We start from the raw sequence: 26,234 nt of genomic DNA on the forward strand, positions 1-26,234 counted from the left end.
GAAAGACGTACAGGAAATCTGTTTTTCTGTTTTACTCCACTGTCATCGTCAGATAGTTAGAAAAATGTTTCGCCTTTTGAGTCAAGTAAATTTTTAGATGCATCAGATGAAGTCTTGGTTCACTAAAGTCAGTGGGAGTTTTTCTACTTGCCTTCAGTGGAGTTAGGATTTTGTACCTTGTTCTCATGACCATTTTAAAATAGTGAAATTTGCTATAAGGAAGAAATAAAACTCAAGGCATGGATAGGTTTTCTTTAGATGCAAGTCAACAACTTGAAATCTTCAGAAAAAAAAAAGTACTAAACTGTATTTGAACTCTCTTCTGTAGCTGGTGAAATGTAGTTTAACTGTTTTTCCTATCTTGTATTGTCAGAATCCTTGTTTGTATGTGGTAGAGGCTTCAGCAGAGGTCAGACTGTTTATATTTTGTTGTAGCTTATATCCCTTCTAAGGGTTAGGTTATTAGTCTTGGGTTTTACCTTCTACTTATTTGTACTGTGTTTCATCACTGAGCAGTTTTCAGAAAGCATTCCCCAGAAGGCTCCAGTAGCAGTCACAGAAGTGTTCTTTATTTACTATTACTTTAGAGGTAATTATTACATCTGATAGAGATTCTGGCATCAGGATGGAAGTTTGACATAAATTAAAAATATGGAGATAGGTAAATACAGTTGAATTTCAGACCTCACACAAAAGAGTTTAGCTTTATTTTTAAAAACTTATTCTTTAAAAGCATAAAATAAAAGATCTTGTCTGTTCTCACTTATTCACTTAGTCTTTTGCCTCTTTTATCTGTTTTTTTTTTTCTTTTCAAGTCATAGTAAGAAAATGGAAGTTGATATTTCCTTAAAATAGTTGAATTACCATGTTTATGGGAAGACTTACAAATTTTTATTTCTTGAATTTCTAAACAGAAAAGTAAAAACAAGGAATTGTTCCATGAAGTCTTCACCAGGGAATTTTCTTGAATATCGAACTGTCTCACTGAATAAGCTGTCTATTAACGCAGTAACAACTGTAAGCATGTCTGACATTGCTGCATATCGTTCAGTCCTGATCTGCAGTTTTTTTGGTGCTTGAATGCTAACTTCTTCCATAGCAGAGATTGCCAGCTGACAGCTGATACGGTAGAGAGAGTATCAGGGACTCTGCTACTTGAGGAGAGACTACTGCTACTTGATTGATTAGTACATTCTCTTTATAGGGCTGTTTTGTATTTCATTTTGAAACTGTAGATTTGAGCTAGTATCTTGCAGGTAGTTGCACCTTGCAAATGGAAAGTGGAGGAAAATTGTTTCTAACCACAGCTGCACACAAGACAATGTTGTTGTAGTTCAAAGGAGAGGATCTCAAGGGAGTGAGTTTGTATAGATGACACTCAAATACCTTCTTAGGAGTAAGAGAAAACTAAAATCGCTTTTAGGTGGCAGCTATCAAAGTTAAACCTCCCGGCTTACTCAAATACCTCAGCGTAAGACTACACATCTGTCCTGTGATGAAGGGCGGGCCTCCAGTACACTGATGTCAGCAGACAGGTATGGGGGCTGGGTGGCTGCCGGTGGGATAAGGGCTGCAGCTTTGCCCAGGAAATGTCCTTCCCATGGAGCTGGGTGTCTCCTCATTCCCACCCCCTGATGCAATGGAACAAAAGGGGCTCTTCCCTTCCAGTATCAGCCGGGTCAGGTGCAGGCCTGACTCACAAAGAAACCGTAGTGGCGAAGCTGATACTGTGAGCACGTGAGAATGAACAGCTCTGCACAGCAGTTGTTTGGACTAGGCTTAATAAACGTTCAGTCATTTTACACTAGAGATTTGAAGAAGTTCCTATCATTTTTAAATGCATACAGTTTTTCTTTCTCCAATGATGAGAGCTTTCAGCTTTTTTCTTCCCTCTCATGAAGTTCTATTAAATGGAGCAGTAATTAAAGAAAATGCATTTGCCTAGTGTGTTTTCATATGGTTTTGGCAAACAACTTACTCCAAAAGCATGCAAAAACAATACTTCTGGAGTAGTTCAGACGATGGCAGCTGTGTGATTGATTATGCTGTACCTGAACAGGTTTGTTTAATATGGTAATTTTGACTTTCTACTGAATTACTCTGATCATCATGTAGGCTTTAGCACAGCTTTTGAAATATATTGGGCTATTTTCAGTATCTTGATGATTGCATTATTAAAAGATATTATAGAGTCCAAAAATTGAATAGCTGTTCAAGAATTTCAGTTGTTACCATTGAGAGAGCTGAGAATGTCTCCGGCCACGCTTTTTCCCCCCCTTCTGGAAACTTAAATAATAATGTGTCATAGCTAGCTATCAATAAAATATTGTCTGTTAATCTCTTAGCTGTGTCACCAAAACATGCTTATTTTGATGCCTGACCAAAATCAAAGGTAGCTAGTTGATATGTTGTCCTGTAGAGAGGGGCGGCACGCTGTTTGCTCTGTCACGATGCTTGAGTCCTGAGTACAAATACAACATTGATTTTTTTTTCCCCCTCGGCAGTATTAAAGGACAATTGAGTAAAATTAAGATACCTCTTGGAATTAACAGGAATATCTAGAAACAGCTGGACTGAATGGAAAATCTAAGGCATCTAAGAATTCTGAAGTATTCACTCATCTACTGAAGGAAATATTTCACTCTTTATAGCTTCTGTGAATAGTATTCTGTGAGGAATACTTGGTATGCATATTTCTACTAAAAGACAGAAAAGTTAAGAGAAGGTTAGCGTAAAGACAGTAGAAAAGTACCTGTAGCTTCACTCTCTCTAAACTAAATTATAACATGCGGGAAGCTGGAAAGAGAACAGGTATCTCCTGACCATGCAAATTGTGGGATACGTTTTCTGAGCTTTGTAAACATCTTAATTTTAGGGTTACCTTGTTGAAGAGACAGATGAAAACTAATGGAATTTTCAATAACTCTTTGTGCAGGAAAATGTAGTAAGCATAAAAAAAGGCATTTAGGGAGTACTGAGTACTTTCCTAGTACAGCTGGAAAACTGACAGAGTGAGTGTTTGCAGAACTATTTAGGTGTGGAATTTTTTTTATACAAAATACAGATCTGGATTTTGTAACTCGAAGAATTCTCTAACGTTTCCTCTGTGCTTGGTTTACTTAGAATGGACTGAGATTCACCAAACGATATTTCATTTGTTCCTAGAGAAATAAGTGTGATTCTTTTTTCCTCTGCCCCACTTTTTAGAGATATGTCTGTTAAAGGAAACAAAATGATGACAGTATTTCCAGTTGTAAAGCTTTTTAAAATTTTTTCTGTGTTTGAGGATATTTGGCTTAATTTGTTCCACTGTGGAATGTGCTATATCTCTGAGGCATTTGTGAGTATTAACATACACTATGATGTACCTCTGTTTCTTTCCAGAGGGTTAACACTATGAAGTGATCTGATTCTCCTTGTATTTTTTCAGCTGTAATTTACATTTTGGTTAGTCTGAAAGTTTGAAAATTCAAAAGAATAAAATGGCAGACAAAATTATCTGTGTTGCTTATTTCTGAAAGTACTTATTCAACCCTGTGGAAACTCTCCTTTTCTTGAAGGTTATTTTTTTATTTATAGTCCACTGATTTTTTTTCTCAGCAGTTTATCTGGTTTTACAAGTGAGAGATTTATTAGGGTGCATTTGAACTACCAACTTATTTTCTCAGTGTAACATCCTTATTTCATATACTAGCACATGCATGAAACCTTCTTCTATTCAAGAGTAATTTCTCTCATCTTCCCTCAGTGCTTTAGAAAATCTGCGTTCTGTACTGGCTCTCCTCAGCATCCTATTGCTAGTTAAATGGCAGTATCTTTTTTTCTCCGCAATGCTGCTTGCATCTTTTGTTCCAGCTTGCATCTTTTGTTGGGGTGTGGGAACGGAGAGACGCCGAGCTCAATGGAAAGGACATTAGTCCCAGTTTGAGCCTTGTACCTAAGCTGTTTTAATGAGTGGGAAGCATAATGTATATATTCATATCTTAGTAGTGTTCTACACGTCTACTTATTGTCTCTTCATTCTGAGGTTTGCAAACTTCAGTGCTGAAGTTGTGTGCTAGGGTGAGGGCTATGCAGCATGCTACTAGCCTTTGCAACTTCTTTGGCAATGCTAGTAAATTTGCATCTTCACGAGGGATTGCTTTTTCTTTTCCTGTTCCTCTGTTTCTCTTTCTTCCAGACTGAAAAGGCAGACTGAACTTCCTCTAGGGAGCTAATTTAGATTGTCTGATGTTACTCTGAGTTTACTAAGCTCCAGAGAAGGATCAGAGAATATTGCCTCCGTCTGTTGTAGGTCCTAATCTAAAGTCTGAGACTGTATCTTCTCAGTCAGTTGACAACATTTTATATGTCTAGCCCTTTAATGATAATGGTGCAGAAAGTCTTACTTTGCCCCTTACTTTACATAGCTTTCAGCCAAAGCTATGTAAAACTCCACAAAACAGGGGATGCAACAGGAGGTTCTTGCACAAAAGTATACGAAGTGTTGTTTGATAAATATTGTTTTTTGCTGAGCTGGCTTGGTTTACTGTAAGAAGTATTGTAAATCAAGTAATGTATAGTGTATATAATGTATATTTTCAGATACACCAGATATTGTACGAAAAGGGCAGTGTCATAATACGGTCCCTGAAGCTACTAACCTTTATATTAAGATAGTTATAAATGGGTAGCTGTGTGTGTGTTTTAGGCAAAATTCAGTGCTAAGTAATACATATGTAGTTTGTTTTTGGTGTCTAGAAGTCAAGCAAATGGTACTAGTTGTTTTTTATTGCTAAATTATGGGGAAATACGTATTAGTGAATTAACTCATGATTAACAACAAAAATAATCAGTAACAAGATAGTTGCCTGGAATAAAAAACACCGCTTTTAAAGGAAATTCAATCTGCAAAAGGTTCTAGAACACCCAAAACATTCTGCTATTTGTTTTACAGTGTATTTATGTTAAGTGGGTGTGCAAACGAAAAGGGCCAGAAGCTGTCAACTCAGGCATCTCCAGGCTCATTTCCTACATGTGCACCTGAAGGAAGGGGAGGTGGGGAAAAGCACTTGATGTCAGTAATAAATGGGGAAAGTCTCCCAATTTGCTGTTTGGACCAGATAAAGATGATAAGTTTATGATCATATTAATAAAAACGTAAGAAAAGCACATGAACATTATTTGAATGCTGGAAACAGATTCAGTAAAGCGAGTCTGTTCACCGTAGTTCTTTCTGATCACTTCTTGGAGATGGTCAGTTCTAAAGTTCATTCTGTCTTGTAGATCTGTACAAGAAAAAATCTACTCCCCTTTGTTGATTTTGTACCATTTCATACCTGTTTCATCAATTTGTTATTTGTGGAATGATGCTCAAACAGTCTTTACAACACAGTTTTTGAACACATGAAGCTATGTAATTTCAAATCCTTTCTCAGGAATTTATCTACAGAAGATGTAACGACAAACTCCGCAAGTCAGATCATGTAATATTGCTTAGACACTTTAGCCAATATCATGCATTGATCTCAAAGTAAAACAGTGTTTTCTTTTGGGTCCTGCTAGTATTCTTTTGCTTGGTGAGTACGTAGCTGATAGACAGAAACAAGTACTTTTCACATATAAGTGGAAACAGATGCATTACTTAAGAAAGGAATGCAGTTCTTGATTTAAGAGTCAGAATCATCTCTTTGCGTACTTCAAAATGCAACACTGTGCAATATATTTGTCCTTGTGCATTGTGTACAGATGTTTGTGGAGGGTGGCATATGAGAATATTCTTTTTCATATTTGAGATAATACATGTGGTCTTATAGAACGTCAGTACAAGTATTACAATAATTATTACCATTCATTGATAATTATCCATCAAAAGTTACAAGCATTCATTCCCTACACCTTAAAACATCTAAATTTATTGTGCTTAAAGAAGAAAAAAGTTTCAACATGACCAAGGATTTTTAGTTTCCAGGAAAAGGTGACAAGGAAGAAGGAATTGCAGTTCAGACTATCCAAAACCACCGCACTTCTATCAGTAAAATGTCCGTCTCATAGTCTGCTGGGTTGGTTCAGGATGAAGTTCTGTTCTTAGGTTTAAAAGTTGAGTGTGCTGCCGCAGACTTTTATTTGTCTTTTGGCATGCAGATAAACTACAATTAAATTACCTTTATTCCATATGCTATAGTCAATTTAATCATATATTGTTTTCAGCTGTTTCGAACAAGAAAGACTAAGAAAATGCAACCCATTTGTTTTGCACAATTGCTTTGGACAGAGACTCATATCTCCCAGAGTCATAGGATCTAGTTAAGGTACTAAGAAATGAATTCACGTTAGCATTTGGTTATCTCAGTATCTGAATACCTGAAAAAGGCAGTTACTGGACATGTAAATTGACATGTTCCAAATGGTAAATGTGCCGTTAATTCAGATAGAGGTTTGTTTATTTGTGGACCTTATGGGAATTGCCTGTCTTTTGGGAATATGTGACAACCTAATTTTTTTATATATAAAAATATCTCAAGGGTAGTAGTTAACATAGAAGACTGGAAATTTTAAACTTAGTCATGTATCTCAGCTTTATACTAACCTCTTAATCCCCTCCAATTAATTGAAAATCTTGATAGGTTTGTTCTCCCTGCCCACCCCCCCCAAAACCTTTTTTACACTTCAATATATAAGTTGATCCCAAGGTAAGGAAGGTCAAAGAAGAAAGCTCACTTTCAGGTACATAACTGTGCTTAACTTTAGAAAGACATTCCAGCTTTATATATGGTATTTACAGTAGTGGCGTAAGGCATTAACACACTGCAGAAAAAAGAATGTGTTTGCATGAAGCAATACTCAACTTGATTTGTAGCATTTGCAGACGAAAGTCTTTTGCTCTGCATACAGGAGTAGATCAAAAAAGAACCTGGACCTACGTAACTAATTTTCTTCCTATTGTGTTTGTCCATTAACCAGATAAAGTGCACACTTCCCATGCTGTTCCATTCATACAGCCTAGTGTTCATTCAGAAGCATAATGTTTCCTTTAGTTGATGGATTAAAGGCCGGGGCGGGGGGGAGGAGGAGTATAAAAATGTTTTGGGATGTACAATACTTTGTGAACAAAGTTTAAAGGTTAAGTCGCACTGAAAGCTTGTGATACAATTTTAATTTTTTTTTTTACACTGCTTCAAAAGGCAGCAGGTTCTGCCTCTTAACTGAGCAAAATAATTTTTTTTCAAAAGCAAGACCTAAGGCAGAGTTTTCTGCAGTTGCTCAGAACTTAATGCCATGCTTTTTTTAATCAAGATGCCATTACATTTCAATGCAGTGTATAGAGTAAATGAACAACATTTTTTGGCCAAGCCTTGTCTGCTCTGCCACTATATTTTAGTTAACTGAAATATGAACCTAGCTATGTGTTTTATTGACTGAGAAAAATAGTAAGTAAACTCGGTAAACAACTGTAAAGGTTATTGTTTCCTTTTCGTGTTCACTTAGCAGGCCAGGTGTCACTAGCAAAGCAAATCTGAGGAAAAGCAACTTTTGTTGGGAGTCTCTTTGTGAACATAACAAATGACATAAAGGGCAGGTGTTAAAATAGTGAAAAAGGCAAACAGTAGTTATTCTACAGGATGTTTAGTTATGGAGCATAAAAAAAAATCAACCTATTTCTAAAGCATCTTATTTGGAAATCTTTGCTCAAATGAAAGAAATGTGTCTGTCTTGTAGAACAAAATCTGCTTTTTGATCCCCCCAAAGAATGTGTTAGATATACTTATCCTCCTAGTCCTCTTGCAACTGATTTCCCAGAGACTGACAGGAAAAAGGGCAGTTTTTACTAAATAAGGATGCTGGAATTTGCTTACTGGTTTCTGTTTACCTGATGTCACTTACGATATTGTGTTTGCCTACTTAAGCGGTATTTAGCACTGGAGCCTTGTGTGTGATTTCTACTATTTATGTTAGGAAATTGCTTACCAGCTGGGTAGATTGGACTACTTTACTTTGTGTATTTTTCATTGCACATCTGTTAATGTTACTCTTAACATTACAATAGTGAGCATTGCTAAATTAATCAGTAGGGAGATAAATATATATGTGGAGGTGAGTATGCTTGCTTGTGAAAGAAGAAAAAAGAGCTGCTAAACTGATGGTTTAGCTAACATTTGAAAATGAAGGTGTCTAAATTAAGCATCCTAAGCCCGTAAAGATGACTAAAGACAGATTTAGTGGCCCACACTGCAGCCTTCACGTGTATGCATTTTGGATTTAAGCTTCAAAGCTTATTTTCAGGTAGATGAAAACACTCTGCTTTCTACTGGGAAGTGTGACTGTTCTGCTTTACGTACACAAATTTGCTAGCAGGTTTCTTAGATTGTACTCATACTAGCTTGATAGCTCTGTAATTGATGGGACACACAAACCTTAATGCAAAATGATTATTTGATAATCATTTAAACTTAGAATGAAGAAATGCCTGCTCATATTGCAGAGAATTACGAATTCTCCTTTGGCAACAAGTAGTTTTCATTATGAAAGACAACCTTATGACATCATTGTAATATTTAAAGACTTATTTGTAGTTATGATGTCAGTTGCTCAGTTCAGTCCTCAAAAGATTTATTCCTTAGAACAGATATCTTGGTACAAGACACAGACACACGATTATAAGTTTACTGTGCAGTTAAACTATACTATCACACTTTCTCAGATACCAGTGAAATAAAAGTTTACTGAACTGTATAATATTTAGAATCAAGTGAGTTTCTGTAAAAATGTGGAATAGTGATCACGTTTATTTTCTAGTAATATCAAGAATTTATACAGTATAACTTTTTCTGCTGTTTCAGATAGAATTTTATAAATATTGCCACTTGGAGAATAAACATGTCATTTTCCTTTAGTTAACAATGGAGTTGCATTAAAGGCAGCTATGTGGCATCTGAAACAGTGTCATTCTTTCCACAGTTTTTTCCCCTTGAATTTTCTATCTTTGAGTGGATATATTACAGGATACACAGGATTTCTGTTAATGAACTTTCTGGAAATTCTGTCACTTCACTAGGCTAATTTCACTGCAAGTCAGACTTGCAGCCTCTACTTAGAATTACAGTTCTTCGTAACTGTGGCTTACGTATGTTATTTTCTTGCACGCAGATTTTAAAATCATGTTTCCAATAAGAATTTTAAAATGTGCCTCAAATAAAGGCATGTTCTATACTGTTTAAATAGAGATAAACTAGCTCTTGTCAGTGAGTTGTAAAGTGTCTGGTTCTTTCATGTCAGACTTCAGACATGCTTGCAGTCTGCCTGTGTAATTACTATTTGTCCAAGCAGCTCCAATATAATGTTAAACTATAAAACATGAGGTCTGCAGAACAGTGCAATTTTCTGTTCCCTGCTAGTCTGTAAAATTTTGTTTTCAGACTTCAACCCAACTTTTGGATTGAACACTAATTCAGAAATTTAGTCTAGATCATGCATTTTTTGAACTTAAAAACTCCTAGAAGAAAAAAAAAACCCAAAATGAAGTAGCTAACAAGATCTCGTAAACAAGATTTTTAGAACAGAGATAATATTGTCCTACCTTCATTAGCCACTGAGTGTTGTTTTCCATGATGTTTTCAAGTAGTTGCAGTCTTTGTACTGAATCATCGTAATCTAAAGGTGCATCCCTTTGCACTGCGTTAGACACGTAAGAGCTGGAAGATCGGCAGTTGTCTGTCTCAGGCAAAAGGAAGGTATAGCTGCATGACCCGTGCTGAACCTGGTACTGCTTCTTGCCTATAGTCTCCATGCTTTTACTAAAGGAGTTGTATCCTGAAGCTAAGAAGAGATTGCAGCTCAAAGTAAAGTAAACGCTCAGCCGCATTTTAATTCGTAACCCAGCAAATCTGAACGGCTTCAGTATACTAACAAGAACCCAGATGTAGTTAACCTGCACTGAAATTCAGCGCTCTGCTGCCATGTGTCGTCTGAATGAGAGCTGGGCTTTTCTGCTGTCCTAGCTGCAAACTGCAAGCGTGCCGTCCGCTCCCCGGTCGTGCTCCGAACTGTCAGATGCGGAAAGGCAAAGCAGTCCCGTTTACCCTGCAGGAGCCGGGTTCGCTTTAAGAATAAGCTTGAATGCTTTCTTCTGCTCGTCTTTGTCACGATTTTACAGCTTCGGTATCTGAATCAATCACTTTCCTTTCCTTATATGATAAGTTGATAAGAGAAGCCAGACATGTGTAGCTGAGCTGCTCCTCCCTCCTGACTTATCCATTATCTTCCTGTAGAGGGAGGTCACTCGCAAGGGAGGAGGAAACGCGAGCGCTCTGCCCAGCGCTGCCTGGCGTGCTAGAGAAAAGCGCCGGCGAGAGCGACCCGTTACCGGACCCCTGCGAATTCCTGAAGCACAGCTCTAATTAAGAGTTTCCTAGACAGAGAAATCAGTTCCGATAGCCTCCAACTATGTTTGCAGGGGCAGCTTGTAAATTACTTGTAGTCGCAATCATTTTTAAACACTGTCAGAAAGAAAAAAAAAGTCCCTGTGTGTGTTTGTTCCCTTTAAAGAAAAGCATTTTAAAAGGTGGACCTTTTAAGATGTAACTCTGTTTATACTTAACGCGTTGTATACTTACAAAGATACTGTCCCAAGCACACAACAGCAAATTTTGGCCTGGCCTTGCAAAGAGAGCAAGAGAGGGTTTTTTATGAAAAGTCTTCAGTGTAACATACAGACTTGATGTATTTTGCTCTATCTCTGAGTTGAATAATTTTTTTCATGCGTGTTTTTCAGGAGTTAAATGTTTTCAAGCTTTTATTTTTTTAAGTTGTTTGTCTATATTAACAGGCTAACTTTAAAAAGGATAATGTTAGAAAGAGTTACAAACCAAAAGCCAGCTGGGACTGGAAGAGAGAATAACTTTGCAAAGAGGCTGTAAGGCTTTCCTCAGGAAGCGACATGGGTGCACATTAGTTACTTTATCAGTTTACATTAGCCCAATTCTGGGCCCTCAAAAGTGGGAAATACCTGTAAAAGGTAAGCGGAAATCTGCTAAAGGCATATTTGATTATATATGTAAGAGTAAAAATAACTCTCCACCACTCCCCACTCCCATGTTCTCTGCAAGAATCAGTGAACTTGAAAAAGCAGAAAATTGCTAACCTACTTACCAAACCCTAGGAAAGAGTTGATTCCACTGAAATCTTGGAAAAGTTTAGTTTTCTGTTGCAGAAAGTGTCTCCTTGAAACCAGCATGTTAGGAAACTGATTCCTGAAGAGAAACTGCCTGGGAGCTTTACTGGGTTTGGATCTGGGAGCTATAGATTTTCTTAATTAAAGTAAACAAAGGGAATGCCATGCTAGTCAAACTAACATGAATTAGAGACCAAAGGTTCTCTTATCCCCAGGAAAATCTCAGTGTGCCTCAGGATCTCTTAGGACAGACTTTCTTACACAACTTTCTATATTTAATAAAGTGTATTAATGTGATTTCTGCTTTCTGCAACGTGAAAATTGTGTTCAGGCATTGTCAAAAATAGTCGTAGCAGCTAGTATGCATGCTGTACCTTATTGGTAGCTGTTGGGATTTCTTTACGTAATACGTTCTGTTATCTCTCGAAGGAGCAATCCATAGGGTTTAGTTCTGGAGACTCCAGAAGGCTCAAATTATACTTGGACTGTGACCCATGAAGCCAATTTGTCAGATTTGCTTCCTGTGGAAGGTTCATTTGCCATTGTTCATCCTTCCAGTCAGAGGAAATGGAGGAATATGTTTGGCACTTGGGATAGAGTCAGGAATATTTTCTACAAAATGTACATATTTGCAGGGCTTGGCATATATCTGCATTTCCCATCCATTCAACTTTCTGTTGCAATAACCAAGCTAATTAATGTGACAGCTACCTGTGTTGTTAATGAAACTTCAAAACTTTTCTGCGCAGTGATTTCTGCTTTTCAATATATTGAAATCTTTGAAAGAAAGTTTATTTCCATGTGAATAACAATCTTTTGCAAGGTATTTGAGGAACCTACTATTTATTATGCAATAAAATGAGCATGTAGGATTAGATTTGCATATGAGATAATGAAGCATTTCTAGGTATCTAACCAGACATTCAAATTCATTAAGTATTTTCTTTAATGTTGAATACTTCCTATAAAAACTTTTTATTAAACTATGTGAGAATTTCCCATTATTACTTGTACTTAAATGTCTTTAACTTGATCTGTCCCCTGCTTTGTTTTCCTCTTACAGCTACTCCAAAGAATATAGGGCACCCAGTGTAGAGTAGTGCTGAAAATAAGAACGCTCCAACCCTGAAAGCGTCCCTCTCCTAATGAGGAAGAACTGGACAATAATCTTACCAATTTTCTTAGGTTATGTGTTCATGGATTTTTTTCAATCCTTAATTATTTATTGAAGGAAAAGGTGAGATTGACCGTCACAGTATTTTAGAATTTTCTTTTTAATTACTAGACTTCAAGGACTCAAGGACTGTACATATGTAAAATTAGGGGAAATTGTTGACTGAGAAATTGTTAGACAGGATTTCCATAAGAGACCGGATTAGATCAACAGTTTTTGAATTGCTATGAAGCTTACATCCGTATGCCGCACTGGTGAGTCAGATCACCAACGTAATCTTCCGGCGCAGTTTTGCTGGGTTTTTGAGGAAAGACTAGAGTGTCTCCAAAGGTTTGAAGTGGAATCTGTTTTCCTTTAGGAAAGGCCAGTACATGACCCTGAAAGGCCCTTGGGCAGTAGAGGTGCCAGGAACAGAGCTGGGCTTGGAGGCTGCCTGACAGTGCTTGCTGTATCTTGGACCTCCACTAGGGAGAACTGTGGTTGTAGGAATACTGGGAAGAGAAATTAGTTTACCTTTTACTGTTCCTTTTTTTGAATGAATGGCCAGTTGCTATGGCAGCTGTCAGCGGTTCAAGGGGAAAGTATGGGAAGTGCAGGTATTACTCTGTGAAATGCCAGCAAAGGCCTATGGGAAGACCCATACCAGCACAGCGGGGACCTTTAATTGGGTACCGTGCTGTGCTGGTTGTCCAGCTCCTGGAGTAACACTCTGAGGTTTCCATGGCAATACTTTCCCCAACTTTTCGTTGATGCTTCTTGGCAGTAGGGGCAATAGCTTGAATACCACCCCTCAACACGGACACGCATGCACACATGCACACCCCTACCTGAGTGGGAATTTTGTTTTTTCCCCATCTGTCTCCCATGGACTCAAACGGCTTTAATGCAGTGCTCTTTCCCACTGCCCAGGAAAGTGAGCGAGCTTTCACCTCACCAACAAAATAAATATACATCTCTTTAACCCTGCACTACAGGATAGCGGTGTATTTGGTGCATCTTTTGGAGCATGTTTGTGATCCTTCACCCTTTTTATCCCTTTGGGAGCCGCTTTCCCAGCTGTGAAGGAGGAAGCGGTCTTCTCTGCCTCCCCAGGGAGACAAAGCCAGTCAGAGTTCAGGGGGAAAGAAAGTAGTAAGAGCTAAATTTAGAAAACTAGTGCGAAAAGTAAAGCAAGTTAAATACTTTTTTTGTCCTTGAAAACTGAGGAGGAGGAAGGAAGATGCCTGAATACAGCCTTTTTACTGAGCCTCACATTAGAACAAGTCGTCTTGCAGGGCAGGACTCATTCCAGAAAAGCTGAATGACAGAGAAGATCTGTCTACTGTCAGTTAAGAGAAGGAACATCTCGTTGTTAGACATGCTGAAGTAGGAAGGAATGTAAATAATTTGGCATGGAATCTTATATATGCCAATATGAAATTCAGTAATGTTATAATTCAGTTGCTTCTTAGTATTTTTTTTATGTTAATTGTGCTATTTATCTTTTATTTGCTGTAGAAATGGAGTAGCATGTCTGCATTCATGATACTTTTATTCTACAAACTGAAGTACTGATGCTTAGTCTGTGATTTCCTGCTTGCTTTGTAGCTGAGTGTATATAGTATTTGACATGAAATAGCAAATAGTGGCTTGGTATATTTAAAGTACAAATGAGATCTTTCCCTTTTTAAGAAAGAAGATATTTGCTCTACAGAACTCACCTTATAAGAAGGGCTGAACTGTATATTTTGTCAAAACTGAACATTTAGAACGTTTTGCCAGATGTTTCAGGCAATTTCCTTTCCTGGGAAACAGTAATTTCCCTTACTCAGCCAATCCTGTTTTTATTCCGTACAGCATATGACTAAGCTGCTTTGCGAGAGATGCCTGAATACCACTAACATTATCTTTCCAATTATCATTTTACTTACAGCTGCACAGCTTCTGTTTGACAGGCTATAATACAGAGGCACTTTTGTGAGACCCTTGATAGAAAAGGAAGCCTAAGTTTTTGAGGTAATACTGAGTAAAGCCAAGTCAACGTTTTCTTGTATCTTCAGGCTTAGCCATCTAAAACTTTTGAGGTGTTGATTTAGTAGATAAGCACGTTCTTGTTTCAGCAGTTCTTATGTTTTCGCAATGAAAAAAATACATAATGAAATCAGCAAAATATTGGTATAACAATGAGAACAAGTATTTTTTGGTGCTACATTGTTATACAATGTGTTTAATATACATATATAAATTAAAATGCTGTTGTAGGAGACTGTGGAACTTCAGGATCAAATCTGAGATGAAAAATTATCTGAAACCTTGGAATAAAGTTATTGAAGTATTCTATATATTCCTGGTATTTACATTCTTCACATTTTGACACTTTTATGTTAAGTCTCCACCTTTGGTTCCTGGTGCTTTAATACTAGTTTATGGTAGTTCCATTTGTTGGCTCCAAAATATTTTCTTTCACTGAGAATTTTTTTAGCATATTTCTCAGGAACAAATGTCAACAAGGACAAGATTCCTGAACCCACAACTTAAAAAAAACAGTGAATAGGATTTTGAACCCTACTAGATCTTGAGTCTGCTGAAAATCTTATCTGCTCTGAGATCTTACACTCCCCTTAAGAGAAAGGAATGCCAGATTATTATGTTTTTCAATATGCCAAAATGAATTGTTTTCTTCTAAACACATAATTAGTTCAGTTCTTCAGCTTTTCTAAAATGAATGGTAATATCTTACCATTTTAATATGCCCATCATCTTAGTGTCTGAATTAGTATATACACTTATATGAAATATTCACTATAAATTTACTGAAATAAAAGTATTATGCAAAAAGAACTTATTCCAAAATAAAAAGCCAAGCTATTCTTTTTCTACAAACTATCTGTTCTGTGTATCTCAAGAAATATTTTTTAAATATAATCACTTTCAGAAATTATTCAGAAATGTCTGTGACAGTAATTATGAGTCTCAAGGCATTGCATACATATATTTATGACAATTATTTACAAATCAGAGAGTAACTTTTAGTTAATCATTGCAGTGATTCCTGTGTCCTTAATTCTCTAACTTCTGTTCTTTTTTTGTTCTTTTTTTCCTTTTGATCTTCCCCTTCTAGTTCTTTCCTCCTCTGTAAATGTCTTAATGAAATCATCAGAAATCTCCTTTCGTTCTTTCTGATGCATCTTCCGTTCCCTCTCATATTTTTCTCTACTGATAACTTTGTATCTGTTATCTTCCTCCTTCTCCCCACCATTTGCCTATTATTCTTTTTATTCTGGTGAAACTGTTCCAGGAGTCCACTCACTTTCTGAGATGCTGCTTTTTTCTAGTCATTCAGAACATCTGTTGTAGCATCCTGTGAATTCATCGCCGCCTTTCTCTTCTGTCTCGGACTGTTCCCTCCACATCTCTGTGGATGGGCCTTGCTTTCAAGGGAGGGCGTTTACCCAGTATTTCTCATCTTGCACTTCTACTGAAAGGGCAAGAGGTCATTAATCTAATCCACTGAAAATTTCATTTATCACTCTGTCTTGGTGACTCGGTCTGTTTCTTCCCATCTTGCCTGGTAACATCCAGTCCATCATTTTAGTACACATGATATTTTTTCCTAGATGTCACACCATTAGTTAAACCAAACGTGGTCAAAAGTAAACTTTATATCTTCCCTTGGAAATGCTTGCTAGCCGCTTTTCTCTTTCTCACCTGACACTGCCACCATCCTTCAATTCACTTAAACCTATTGTCTGCAAGTTATTGTTAGATCCCTTTATTCCCGTGTCCAGTTCTTGGTATTTTTTTTTTCCCTTTTTTGGATGCTATCCTTTCATTTATGTCTCAAATTCTTGTGCTAATCCTTGCCATCAGCACCCAGAATTTTGTAACAGATTCTTTGTGGCTCCTCAGTAATACATGAAATGTGACTTGCCTGGGAAGCTCATATCGGTTCTGCCTCACCTACTTAGTGAGTTACATGTAACTTTCTTCTCACAGTAATTGTTACACCAGCATCAGAGCGTCACACAAGTGGACTTACCTGCCTAAATGCCTGTACTTCGTTTCCATTCTTACGAGCTCTAAATTCAGCCTCTTTTTCTGTCAGCTTTATTGCTTCCTTTGCACTTTACACTGGAGTGGCTTTCTTGGAGTGCCTTGGCTCAGCTTGGAATGTCTTTTCTCAATTAATTTGACACTTTGTGTGACCGTATTTTCCAACTGTAGACTTATTCTTGATGTCCTACTTTTGTTGCATAGCATCTGCTCATTTGCTCAAGGCTCTTTGAATGAGGTTATATTAACATGAAAAATTTTATAGATGTGTATATCTACTGATGAGTAACATGATTTACTTTGAAAAGTGCCTAGTATGCTGTAGATGCCACTAGAACTAAAATATATTTGGTTATGTTAGTTTAGATTGGAAATTTGTGGTATCTTATCTTGAGCACAACGATGACATAAACTTTTTTTTTTTTTTTTGAAATTCCACATTCAATCTATATCAATCCAAATTTTCAAGGGATATCTAAATTAGAATATACACATGTCTATAAAGCTCTAATCTATACAGATAATCAATGCAGGTATCTGGGAAGACTAACAAAAGGAATAATGGAGTTCCTACTCTTAGGACAAATGGTAATTTCTTCCACTGTGAACATATCCACTCATATTTAGTCTTGATTATATTAAATTATATTAAATTATATTAAAAGAAATGAACAGAGATATTTTTACTCCTATCTTCCTATACTGTTTATATGCTCTTTTGAAAGCTGACTTTTTAACAATAGTTTTGTATATTTGGACTATTTAAACCTATGAAGGATTTTGACTTTTGTTGTATTATGCTGTGAAAAAGCAGTAGTCTGTGAAAGAATCCAGAAGGCTTTGAAAAATGAGAAATCTGCCTTACTGACATCTTAAAGAAAAATGTATATGCTGTTTGTTTAAAGGAATGTATTTTAAAAATGTCTAAGCAGTTGACAGTAATCTAGCCTTCCAAATAACCTTAGTCCTTCTGATTTAAACCTTTCCTCTGGTAAGCAGTCATTCAGGTTAGTGGAAGGTTCTCTCATCTGGTAATAACATACTTTATTGATAACAACAGTATGTCATGCTTACCAAGAACATGTTCAAGTTAGGATTTTGAATTCAAAGATAAACTGATGTCAAAGAGAGAATGAAAAGGAAGTGAGAAACTATATAAGAGGAATAAACAAAGCTTTCAGAGAGAGAGAGGACATTTATGGCAACAGTAAGGTACCTAGTTCCTGACATCTGTTTCCCTCAAGAAAAAAATACAGTACATAAACTAACCTTTTTATGGAGAGTGCAAGAAAAATATTTGCAGCATTTTTTTCATGTATTCATATTTGTTGAACTGTATTATGCATATGTAATTTGGAGAGGATAGAGCAATTATAAGCTATTTTTGCATTCCATAAAGATAATTCTTTACTTTCTTCAGTACTAATAAACACAGTTCACAAATAGCTGTTAAAAGCAGTGCCTACCCTTTTACTGACTCTGCAGCAAAAACTTGGGATTCTTTTTATCATCAGTATTACTGCTGTACAAGCAAAGGAAGTAAGTGCATGATCTTCCCTGTCCCCCCACCCCCCTGTTTTCCCCTGGTTAACCTGGTGATTGTTGGTAGAAACCTAATGAGCAGAACCTGGGACAGGAGAAAGATTACCTGTCTACTGATAACAAGAGTAGGGCTCCTTGGAGCTTGGACTCCTTGCCTTCTTATGGCCATCTAGTGAAACTCTTATTCTTGTGTATATATTAACATAAGTACCTCACTGGCTGAATAACAGTCTGTTCTTTATCTCTTCAAATAAACCATTTGCTGGAAAGATAATCCTCCGTCTCCAATGGAATGTGTACAGAAGATCAAATCTCATACCAGTATCCTATCATTAAAATGGTATATTTTCTTCCTAGCATAAACCAATTAGTCCTTTTACTGTTTTTTTACTAAATCTGAATTATAAATGAGTAGTTTCACTACACAGAGGAAATCTAAATCTGTGAAAGTCTTTTTTTTCACCTTATTAGAAATAGATGTCAGTGAAATTCAGAGACAATCACTGATGATAGTTATTGTCAGAAGAAGAATCCCCAATTCAGGCTAGCCGCAGGCAAACTCTTGACACTTATTTAGAAATTCAAACAAGTAGTTCAATCTTACCTTCTTAGCTTCAGTTTAAACTTGATTTTAGAAGCTCTTGTAGTTGTATATTCTCAGCTGGTTTTCAAGTCAGTCTCTTCAGTCAAATCATTGATCAAATTCTATTTTAAATAATCTCTAAAGCTTCATCTTATTATGAAGTTATGTATTATCAGTTTTTGCTACATCAAACGTAGCCTGTGGGGTATTATTAATCACAATGTCCAGTGGATAGCATTTTTCTTTAACATAATTAACTTTATATCCAATTCATCAAGTTACTGATCAGCTGATGTTCTTCTCCTGTTTCTTGCCTTTCCTTGCTTATTCCCCACTCATTTTTCTTTTGTTCGTGGAGCAAAAATGCATACCTCACATTTTAAAAATTTACTAGATTTTGGCATGACAACTGGAAGAATGATAGATACCCGCTAAACCTGCCAGCTTAGAATTTTTTCTTCTATCAATGAAGAGAATATCCTTGAGTAATGTGTCACGATGGGCTTCTATAATATAATATAAACATCACATCAGCCTGTGCTTCCTTGTAGAGTCAGTGGAGAAATTTCCCTTTATTGATCGTAAAGAGACTCCTGAGTAACTAGCACAGGTGAAAATAACTGCATTATAAGCATCTGAATGTAGCTGAGATGAATGATATATGGTTCACTAAACATTAAAAATCCTGGCTTTCTGCTTATTAAAAAAAACATAACTTGAAAAGGTGGTGAGATCTGAGAATGAAACCACCTGATTTCTCCTCCTTTGCTAAAAAATTCTGGTTTGACTTACTGAAAGGTCATTCCTTGAGGTCATTCATCAGACTTACTGATGGTCATTCCATTCTTCAGGTATGTCCCATTCTCTCTGCTTAAAGTGCCATTACTGGTATATTATCAACTGATATTTTTTCATTTTCCTATACTTTTGGGAGTACAGCATCCCAGCTTTATTGTTTTAATTCTCATCTCTTTCAGTAATGGATTCATTGGACTATGAATTGATTGAAAATCAGACCACCAAGAAATTTTGGGTCTGACTACATTATTCACTGTAGAAAGATGAATCTTTTGTACTGTAGGCATATTTCTAAAGGTGAAGGCACTAGATCTTTGGTAAATGTCAGGAGAAGTGTTTAAACAGTGCCTTTTCTGAAAGCTCGTTGCAACCCTCTTACAGATGGCAAAGAGGGATGGGCTAAAGAAGGACTGGGGTTTCAGCCAGCTGTGAAGAATTCCAGGCAAGACTACGGCAGGCAGGGAAACAGTTAGGAGTCAGCCTAAACTTTGTTTTAATTTTATACCAAGTGTAAAGAAATATTTTCTGACACTAAGATCTATTAGGTTGTAGAAAAGCCTCTCAGAAGAAGTGGTGGAATCCCTGTTGCATGAGTAATTTAATGTAGATGGGCAAAACACTAAAATATGTAAAGAAAAATCCTGTACTGGCAGCCGTGTGCATTAGGTGACCTAATAAGCTTTCTCGTCTCTGATTTCTCTCATTAAACCCCATCACTTTGCTGACGGAAAGAAAAATGTTTATGTTGGACCTCCATGAGAAAAGTACTTAAAGAAAAAATATCCATCCCCAGCTGATAACAATATAATTAATATCTTTGAAATAAATCTTGCATTTTCTCACAGCCATGAAATTAAAACCATCAGCCACAAGCTAATATTAATGCCTGCAAACTGTTGAGCACAATTATTACCATATTAGCAGCAGTGATCTTAATATCAGAATTTACTATATTATTAGATTTCATTGCAATACTGGAACATCTGCATTCTATATTACAAATTATAGCAGTGTCATGTAAAAGAATATAGTTAATGCTATTACTAAAAGCATGAAAATGAGCCTCTGGTTCATCAACTATTATTGATCACGAGGTAAGCCTGTGGTGGCTAACTGAGAGATTTATAACCAGAGAAATTATTCTCAACTATCAATAACTTAATTGCTAATTTCATTTTCAAATTAAAAAAAAAAACTTATTTAAACACACAGTCATGTAAAAAAATGTGCTTCACAGAACTAAAGCACCTAACAGTCCTACACAAAGCTAGTTTACGTTAAAATGAGAATGTTGTCGGTCATTATCTGACTTGAGTCAGATTCTTTTCTGACTGTTAAAATACGTTTTACAGCACTAATTCTACATGAAGCACGCTCTCTTGTATTCGTATATTTACCTTCGACTTGCCACTTCTTCAGTAGGGTAGAGAAAAACTGCGCTCACCTATACCTTACCTAACTCTTCTGACCCACAACTTTAGTCTGCAGTACACATGATAAAGAAAAATAACACGTTCCTTTTAGATAGCTATTTCAATAAGCTCATATTCTGGAGGCTTAAGAAAAAGGTGTTGGTTTAAGGGAAGCAGGTAGACGTCTTGTTGTGAAGGCTTTTCTAGTATCAGTGTCTAGCGTGGATTGTAGTCAGAAGCTGCTCAGGTACACAAAATATGCATCTGTTCTCCATTACTATAATTTTCAGATCCCCGGTGTCTGCTGACAGGATAGCCGAAGGCTTTTAAAGCTGTTAATGACATGAGTAGTGGCCAAGAACTGTCTTTGTTGGAAATAAAAGTGTATTTTGAAAGTGAGTCAGAATGTGGGAATCCTCAAGCAGTTGCCATTTGCATTAAATTTACACAGTCAGGATTTTTTTTCAGAGATATAGATTTCTCACCAAGCATTCACTGGACTAGTTAAACCATTGGAAGTATCTTCAAGAAGTGTCACCCAAGTTAAGATATTGCCTTTCATGGCCGGTCCAAATGAGAACCAGGCTTTACAGTAAATAAATCTGATTTCTTCTTACTGATTTGCCAATAGAGTTAATGAATTCACTGAATGTGGGAAATTCCATATCTTTGCTGGCTCTTCCTGGTCAGAAAAAGGCATCTGTGTCCAGAAATGGGATGGCAGATGGCTTAGTAAGCTTTCCCATATTACAGCTGGGAGAATTAAGTAATTAAAATGAACAGAAGATGAAGAAGAATGAAGGAACTCAGTATCATAGATAAGAGAGAGAAGGTATCTTGTCTTGTCTTTTTTTTCCCCTCAGTCAGTTAATTTTCTCTCATTAAAAGTAGATTTGTGAGGTCCTAAATAGTAAATGTTAAAATCTGGGGCAGTTGTGAACAGTGTAACAGCTCTGCACATGAACAGCAAATGCACTGTAGTAGGTACTGCATCTGCTATATATGCATGTTTTATCCATGTGTGTGCTGTGTTGTGTGCTGTGTCATTTTTCCAGTTACCAGGCATCTGGAAAACAGCCTGACTTCGATGAAAATATGTGGAAAGCCATCTGCCATATGCTTTTCATATGAGACACAAGATTTAACTGTGTAATACAGGACATCCCCTGTTATGTGGGACTTCTGCCAAGCCCAACTGAAAGAAAAGATGCAGGCAAGAGAGTAAAACCAGAGGAATAAATCATTACTAAATCCTAATTCAGTTTCTAGTGTTTATATTTTTCTGTAGTCTCAGCTGTTCTAGTCCACTTTTAACAATGTCTCTAAGCTAAACTGGTTCTCTAGAATAGTCAGATGTATTCTCTTCTTTCTGCTCTGTGAAATGCTTTATGATTAAACTTTAAAATATTCTTAATTTTTTGTAAGTGATTGTTGGTCAGATTTTAAAGGTAATGTGCCATCAAGGTCAAAATCTGTTAGGCTTTGAGACTTCCAAAAATCCTAGTTTATGTCCTTTTGCATCTTTAAGTAGCTATGCATCTCTGACCCATAAGTACCTAAGGGCCTTTTAATAAGTTAAGAACCTGCATGAGTGCTTCAAGTCATATTTGAATCTTAACTACAGCTGTTATTTTTCTTAGCAGTTTTAGAGTTTAAAAAAATGTTGTCGTGTTTTGGGGTATGCCAGTGTTGCCAGTTACTCAGTGTTACTCAGACATTTCAGTATTGTTATATCCTAGATTTTGAACTAACTAGATTAAGAGAAAATCATAATTTTAATTTAGGAGAAAAAAATCTATTTCTCGTGGTTGCAGAAGCATGAAAATGTTACTTTGCAAGATGGCAGAGGAAAAGGCAAATAATTAAAACCCATAATTACGTTTTTAGCATGATTTTGGAAGCTAGAATCCTAATTTCTGAACATGTCAATTAGCAATCCTGAACATGTAAAATGCAGTGAAGGTCTCATTGAAAGACTTTTTACTTCATGTTTTTGAAACTGATAATGTGAAAATTGATAATGTTCTATATGTTTGGCTTGGCTTTTGAGAATTTTTTCTTGAGGGTGAGACAGGAGAGTTTGAGAATCTTGTAGTAGGCATCTTTGTTAATGATGCACATGATGATGATAATCTTTGGATTAGTTGGAGACATTGTAATGAATGTGTTGCCTAGTTTAGAACTAGAGTGAAGGGCCGAGACAGAGAGGAGAAGAAAAATAAGTGCAATATTTTGATGCCATGAACATAATCTAGATTATCATTTTTCGGCTTTAATTTATTCATTTAATTTACTCTGACAGGATTAAATTGAACTTCAGATACAGCCCAAATTGCCAGTGTAGTTGGCAGTATTGCAGAGGTGATAGTTTAATAATACTTCTATCTCAAATATATTTGCTAGGTAACTTTGTGGATATCAGGTTGTTATCCTTACTTTCAAATACCTATTTCTTCAGCTCCCTGTTTGCTGGGGTGTATATATTTACTATACCTAATAATAAGCAAGTCCTCTCACTGCAGCTATATCCAAACATGATTCGGTACCTTTGAAAACTTGAGATTAAATTGGGTGTCGTGCTTACAGGAGCACAATATGATCCGTCGTTACACTACAGCTGTCCCACAAGTCTCCTGCTTTAATGAGAAGTCTTTACCTTCATTTACCATATTTTCAGTAATAACTTAGTTAGCCGAAGGAAAAGAGATGGCAGAGACCACTTATCCCACCATGGCCTCACTTTGAATAGTAGTTCAAAGAATATGTTGTCAGGACATCACTTTCTGCAAGGCGCGTGTTATTTCTCCGAGTAATATTCTATTGCTTTTAGTTTGGCTCTGTCATATATCTGTGATACCCAGAATAATCCTTTTATTCATTTGACAAGAAAGAAAAGAACTTTCATATACTCAGGATAAGAAATGCAAATTACTATTTTTATTTAATAAAGACAGATGGTTGAGGCTGGCACTAATTTTATCCTTTATTACCAATTAATACATGAGAACTTGAAGTACATCCTGCTTCCATACCAGGGAAATTGGCTCACGTTGAAAGAAGGAAGACGTATCATAGCTTTTGGGGACTGTGTCCTTTAAATGTTAGTTTACAAAGACACTCTTGAGTCAAAAGGCCAGTTTTGTCGAAAAGATGCTTTTAATTTTTTTTTAAGAAGTATGTAGAATATTCAGACAAAACAGCCAACAGAACAGTTTCAGAAACCAGTTGGACTTTATGTATGCAGGAACCTCTTTTGGGAAAGCTGCCCAACTACCTGTATGGTTTCTGTGGCTGATGTACTTGATTTCTGCACTTGAACACATGGTCGTGTCCTGTAATCATTTATGAAGAGTATGTGACACACCAACTAATTGCTAAAAAAAGCTCTAATTTGGCTATATAACTAATTCTCCATGCTAAAAATCACTGTATGTAATTCCTGTGAGGTGTATTTTTTACCACTTTTTGGTCCTTGCTTACAGCGCTGTAGACTTGTAGATCTCGCTAATAGAATCCTGACGTCTTGCCACACTTCGGACCTTGCTTTATCACAAAAAAAAAAGTCATTAGTTAATTTCTCTGTAATTTTAATATATGCCACCAGTTTTCTTTCTGCCTTTGACTGGTTTGGACTAACATAGCAACGAAAAATGAGTGAATATAAAGTCTTTGCTAGAGGAAGGACTTAAGTGTTGACAGGATAGCTGATTTCAGCTCAGGATTTTCTCTACATAGAATACATTTCATAAAGCAAAACTTCAGTTTTTGTTTGTTTGTCTTTGGGTTTTGTTCCAAGTTTCTTGAAAGGAGATGATCCTTAAATGAAAAGAAACACTAGGATGTGTTTCCATAAACTTCTTATGAGAAATACTGTGATAACAAGGCACCAAAGGAGCAAGCTAAATCTGGAGCAAAGGTGCTGAACTTAACGTGCAGATATAAAAAGGAATTGACTTTGCAGCCAGTATTCATTGCTACCAAGAAACTGAGGTTTATATTGTTGTTTTAGGATGTCTTTGATAGATTTCTGACTTGCTGTAATTGGTAGCACATTCTACTTTTACGTTATTGTCTGCGCTGTAACCTTGCACTTAGAGAAAACCAGAGTTTGGAGAAGTTGTATTATCATATTAAAACACAATCAAAGCTTTATTTTGCTCCTTTCTCCCACAGTTGCAAAAGCTTGGTTGACATTATGTGCTTTTGTCCATTTATTGTCTTACAGTGCTGTTACCCTGTGACTGTGATTGTGTTTGCCTGTATGATTCATTACAAGCTTGCTGGCAGATGGTCACGTACACTGTGCAATAATGCTTCATCCTAATAGTAATCAGTTTCTAGCTTTTATCTGTGGGTTTTTTCCTGAGGTAAATAGATAGTAATATAAATATCATCCTAATGCCTAGAAAATCACAGTAGTTTTCGGTCAGTTCTATCAGTACTTTTATCCTATTCAGTAAAAAAGGTTTTCCTGGTTTTGCTCAATATTCCATGAGGGAAAGTAATACTGCATTTTTGGATGGTAGTTACAGAAGAATTAGTGTTCCATGTTTCTTACAAGAACACGGTGGAAGAAGTGCGTGCTAGAACGCTTCCTGGCTCCTGCTTATGAATGATTTTGCAACAGTTAAACCGCTGGAGCCCCATAGGAGCTATATAGCTAAAGCTTCAGAAATCCTGCTTTGTCTCACTTGATCCCCACACTTGTTAGTTAGAAAGAATTTTTTTTATGTGTGTTTTATTGCATGACAGTAAATCAGGCTTATATGCAATGTTTTTCTGTCATGGTTAAAGTGCTGGAAGCCCAAAACATATTGCATTTATTTAAATTGTGAAAATGTAAAGGACTTCTACACATAGAAGAGTAAAATGTGTCTATCAATCACGCATGTTGTTGTATAAGAGAAAAAAAATGTGAATTATATGGTCTTACCATTATAATATGACGGAGACACATTTCATGATTCTTTTAATAATGTATGTTGAACAGTAGTTTTAGACTGAAGTAGTTAGCTGAAGAAGCCACAGTATGGTGGAACTTTTGGGGGGACTATTTATAGCTATCTTCACTTTCAGAAAGGATAGCTAGTCTCAGTTTTAGTGGAGACAGCTGTTGAAAAGCTCTCGTTGGCTTTTGTTTATCCTAGTTGTAGTACACTATATCCAGGCAATAAAATTAGTTATAAATGTGACTCCCTTATAAGACAATGTCATGTAATGGTTCCATCAAAAGTGAATCTTAGCAGTTTAATTAAAGTTCCCATATTTTTAACAGACTCCTTGTTCTGTTTCCTTATTTAATCATAAGCAAAGGAATACATTGCAACACTATTTGTGTTCTTGCAAGAACGTATGACAGTGAAGACTGTGCCACAATCTGCACAGCATAGATCTTCATGGCCTACAGACCTGATGAGATACTTTTTTTCTGAATGTAATTCGCAGTTACAGGGATAGGAAAGTCTTTTTTCATTCCCTGAGGACATCAGCAAGGACTTTTTAGCTGATACAGGTCCTCTTTTCAGACTCCTCATAGACGTGTCT

The 26,234-nt window shown here is 36.5% G+C and overlaps 2 protein-coding genes across 13 annotated transcripts in view; one reads left to right on the forward strand and one right to left on the reverse strand.

Moving 5' to 3' along the window:
* Positions 1 to 10,288, reverse strand: part of ANGPT2 (angiopoietin 2) — a 50,407-nt gene extending 40,119 nt beyond the window's left edge. The window contains exon 1 of one of the 4 annotated variants that reach the window (XM_009677034.2): positions 9,557 to 10,288. In XM_009677034.2, coding sequence (XP_009675329.1) covers positions 9,557 to 9,841 — 285 coding nt within the window. In that variant the 5' untranslated portion in view covers positions 9,842 to 10,288. The remainder of the gene's footprint in view (positions 1 to 9,556) is intronic. The other 3 variants (XM_009677036.2, XM_009677035.2, XM_068937345.1) reach the window with 3 other exon arrangements.
* The window catches only part of MCPH1 (microcephalin 1), a 132,203-nt gene that overhangs the window by 83,876 nt on the left and 22,093 nt on the right, over positions 1 to 26,234 (forward strand). The gene's annotated exons all lie outside the window — the stretch shown is intronic.

This window comes from Struthio camelus, chromosome 3, assembly GCF_040807025.1.
Source record: "Struthio camelus isolate bStrCam1 chromosome 3, bStrCam1.hap1, whole genome shotgun sequence".
Taxonomy (NCBI): Eukaryota; Metazoa; Chordata; class Aves; order Struthioniformes; family Struthionidae; genus Struthio; species Struthio camelus.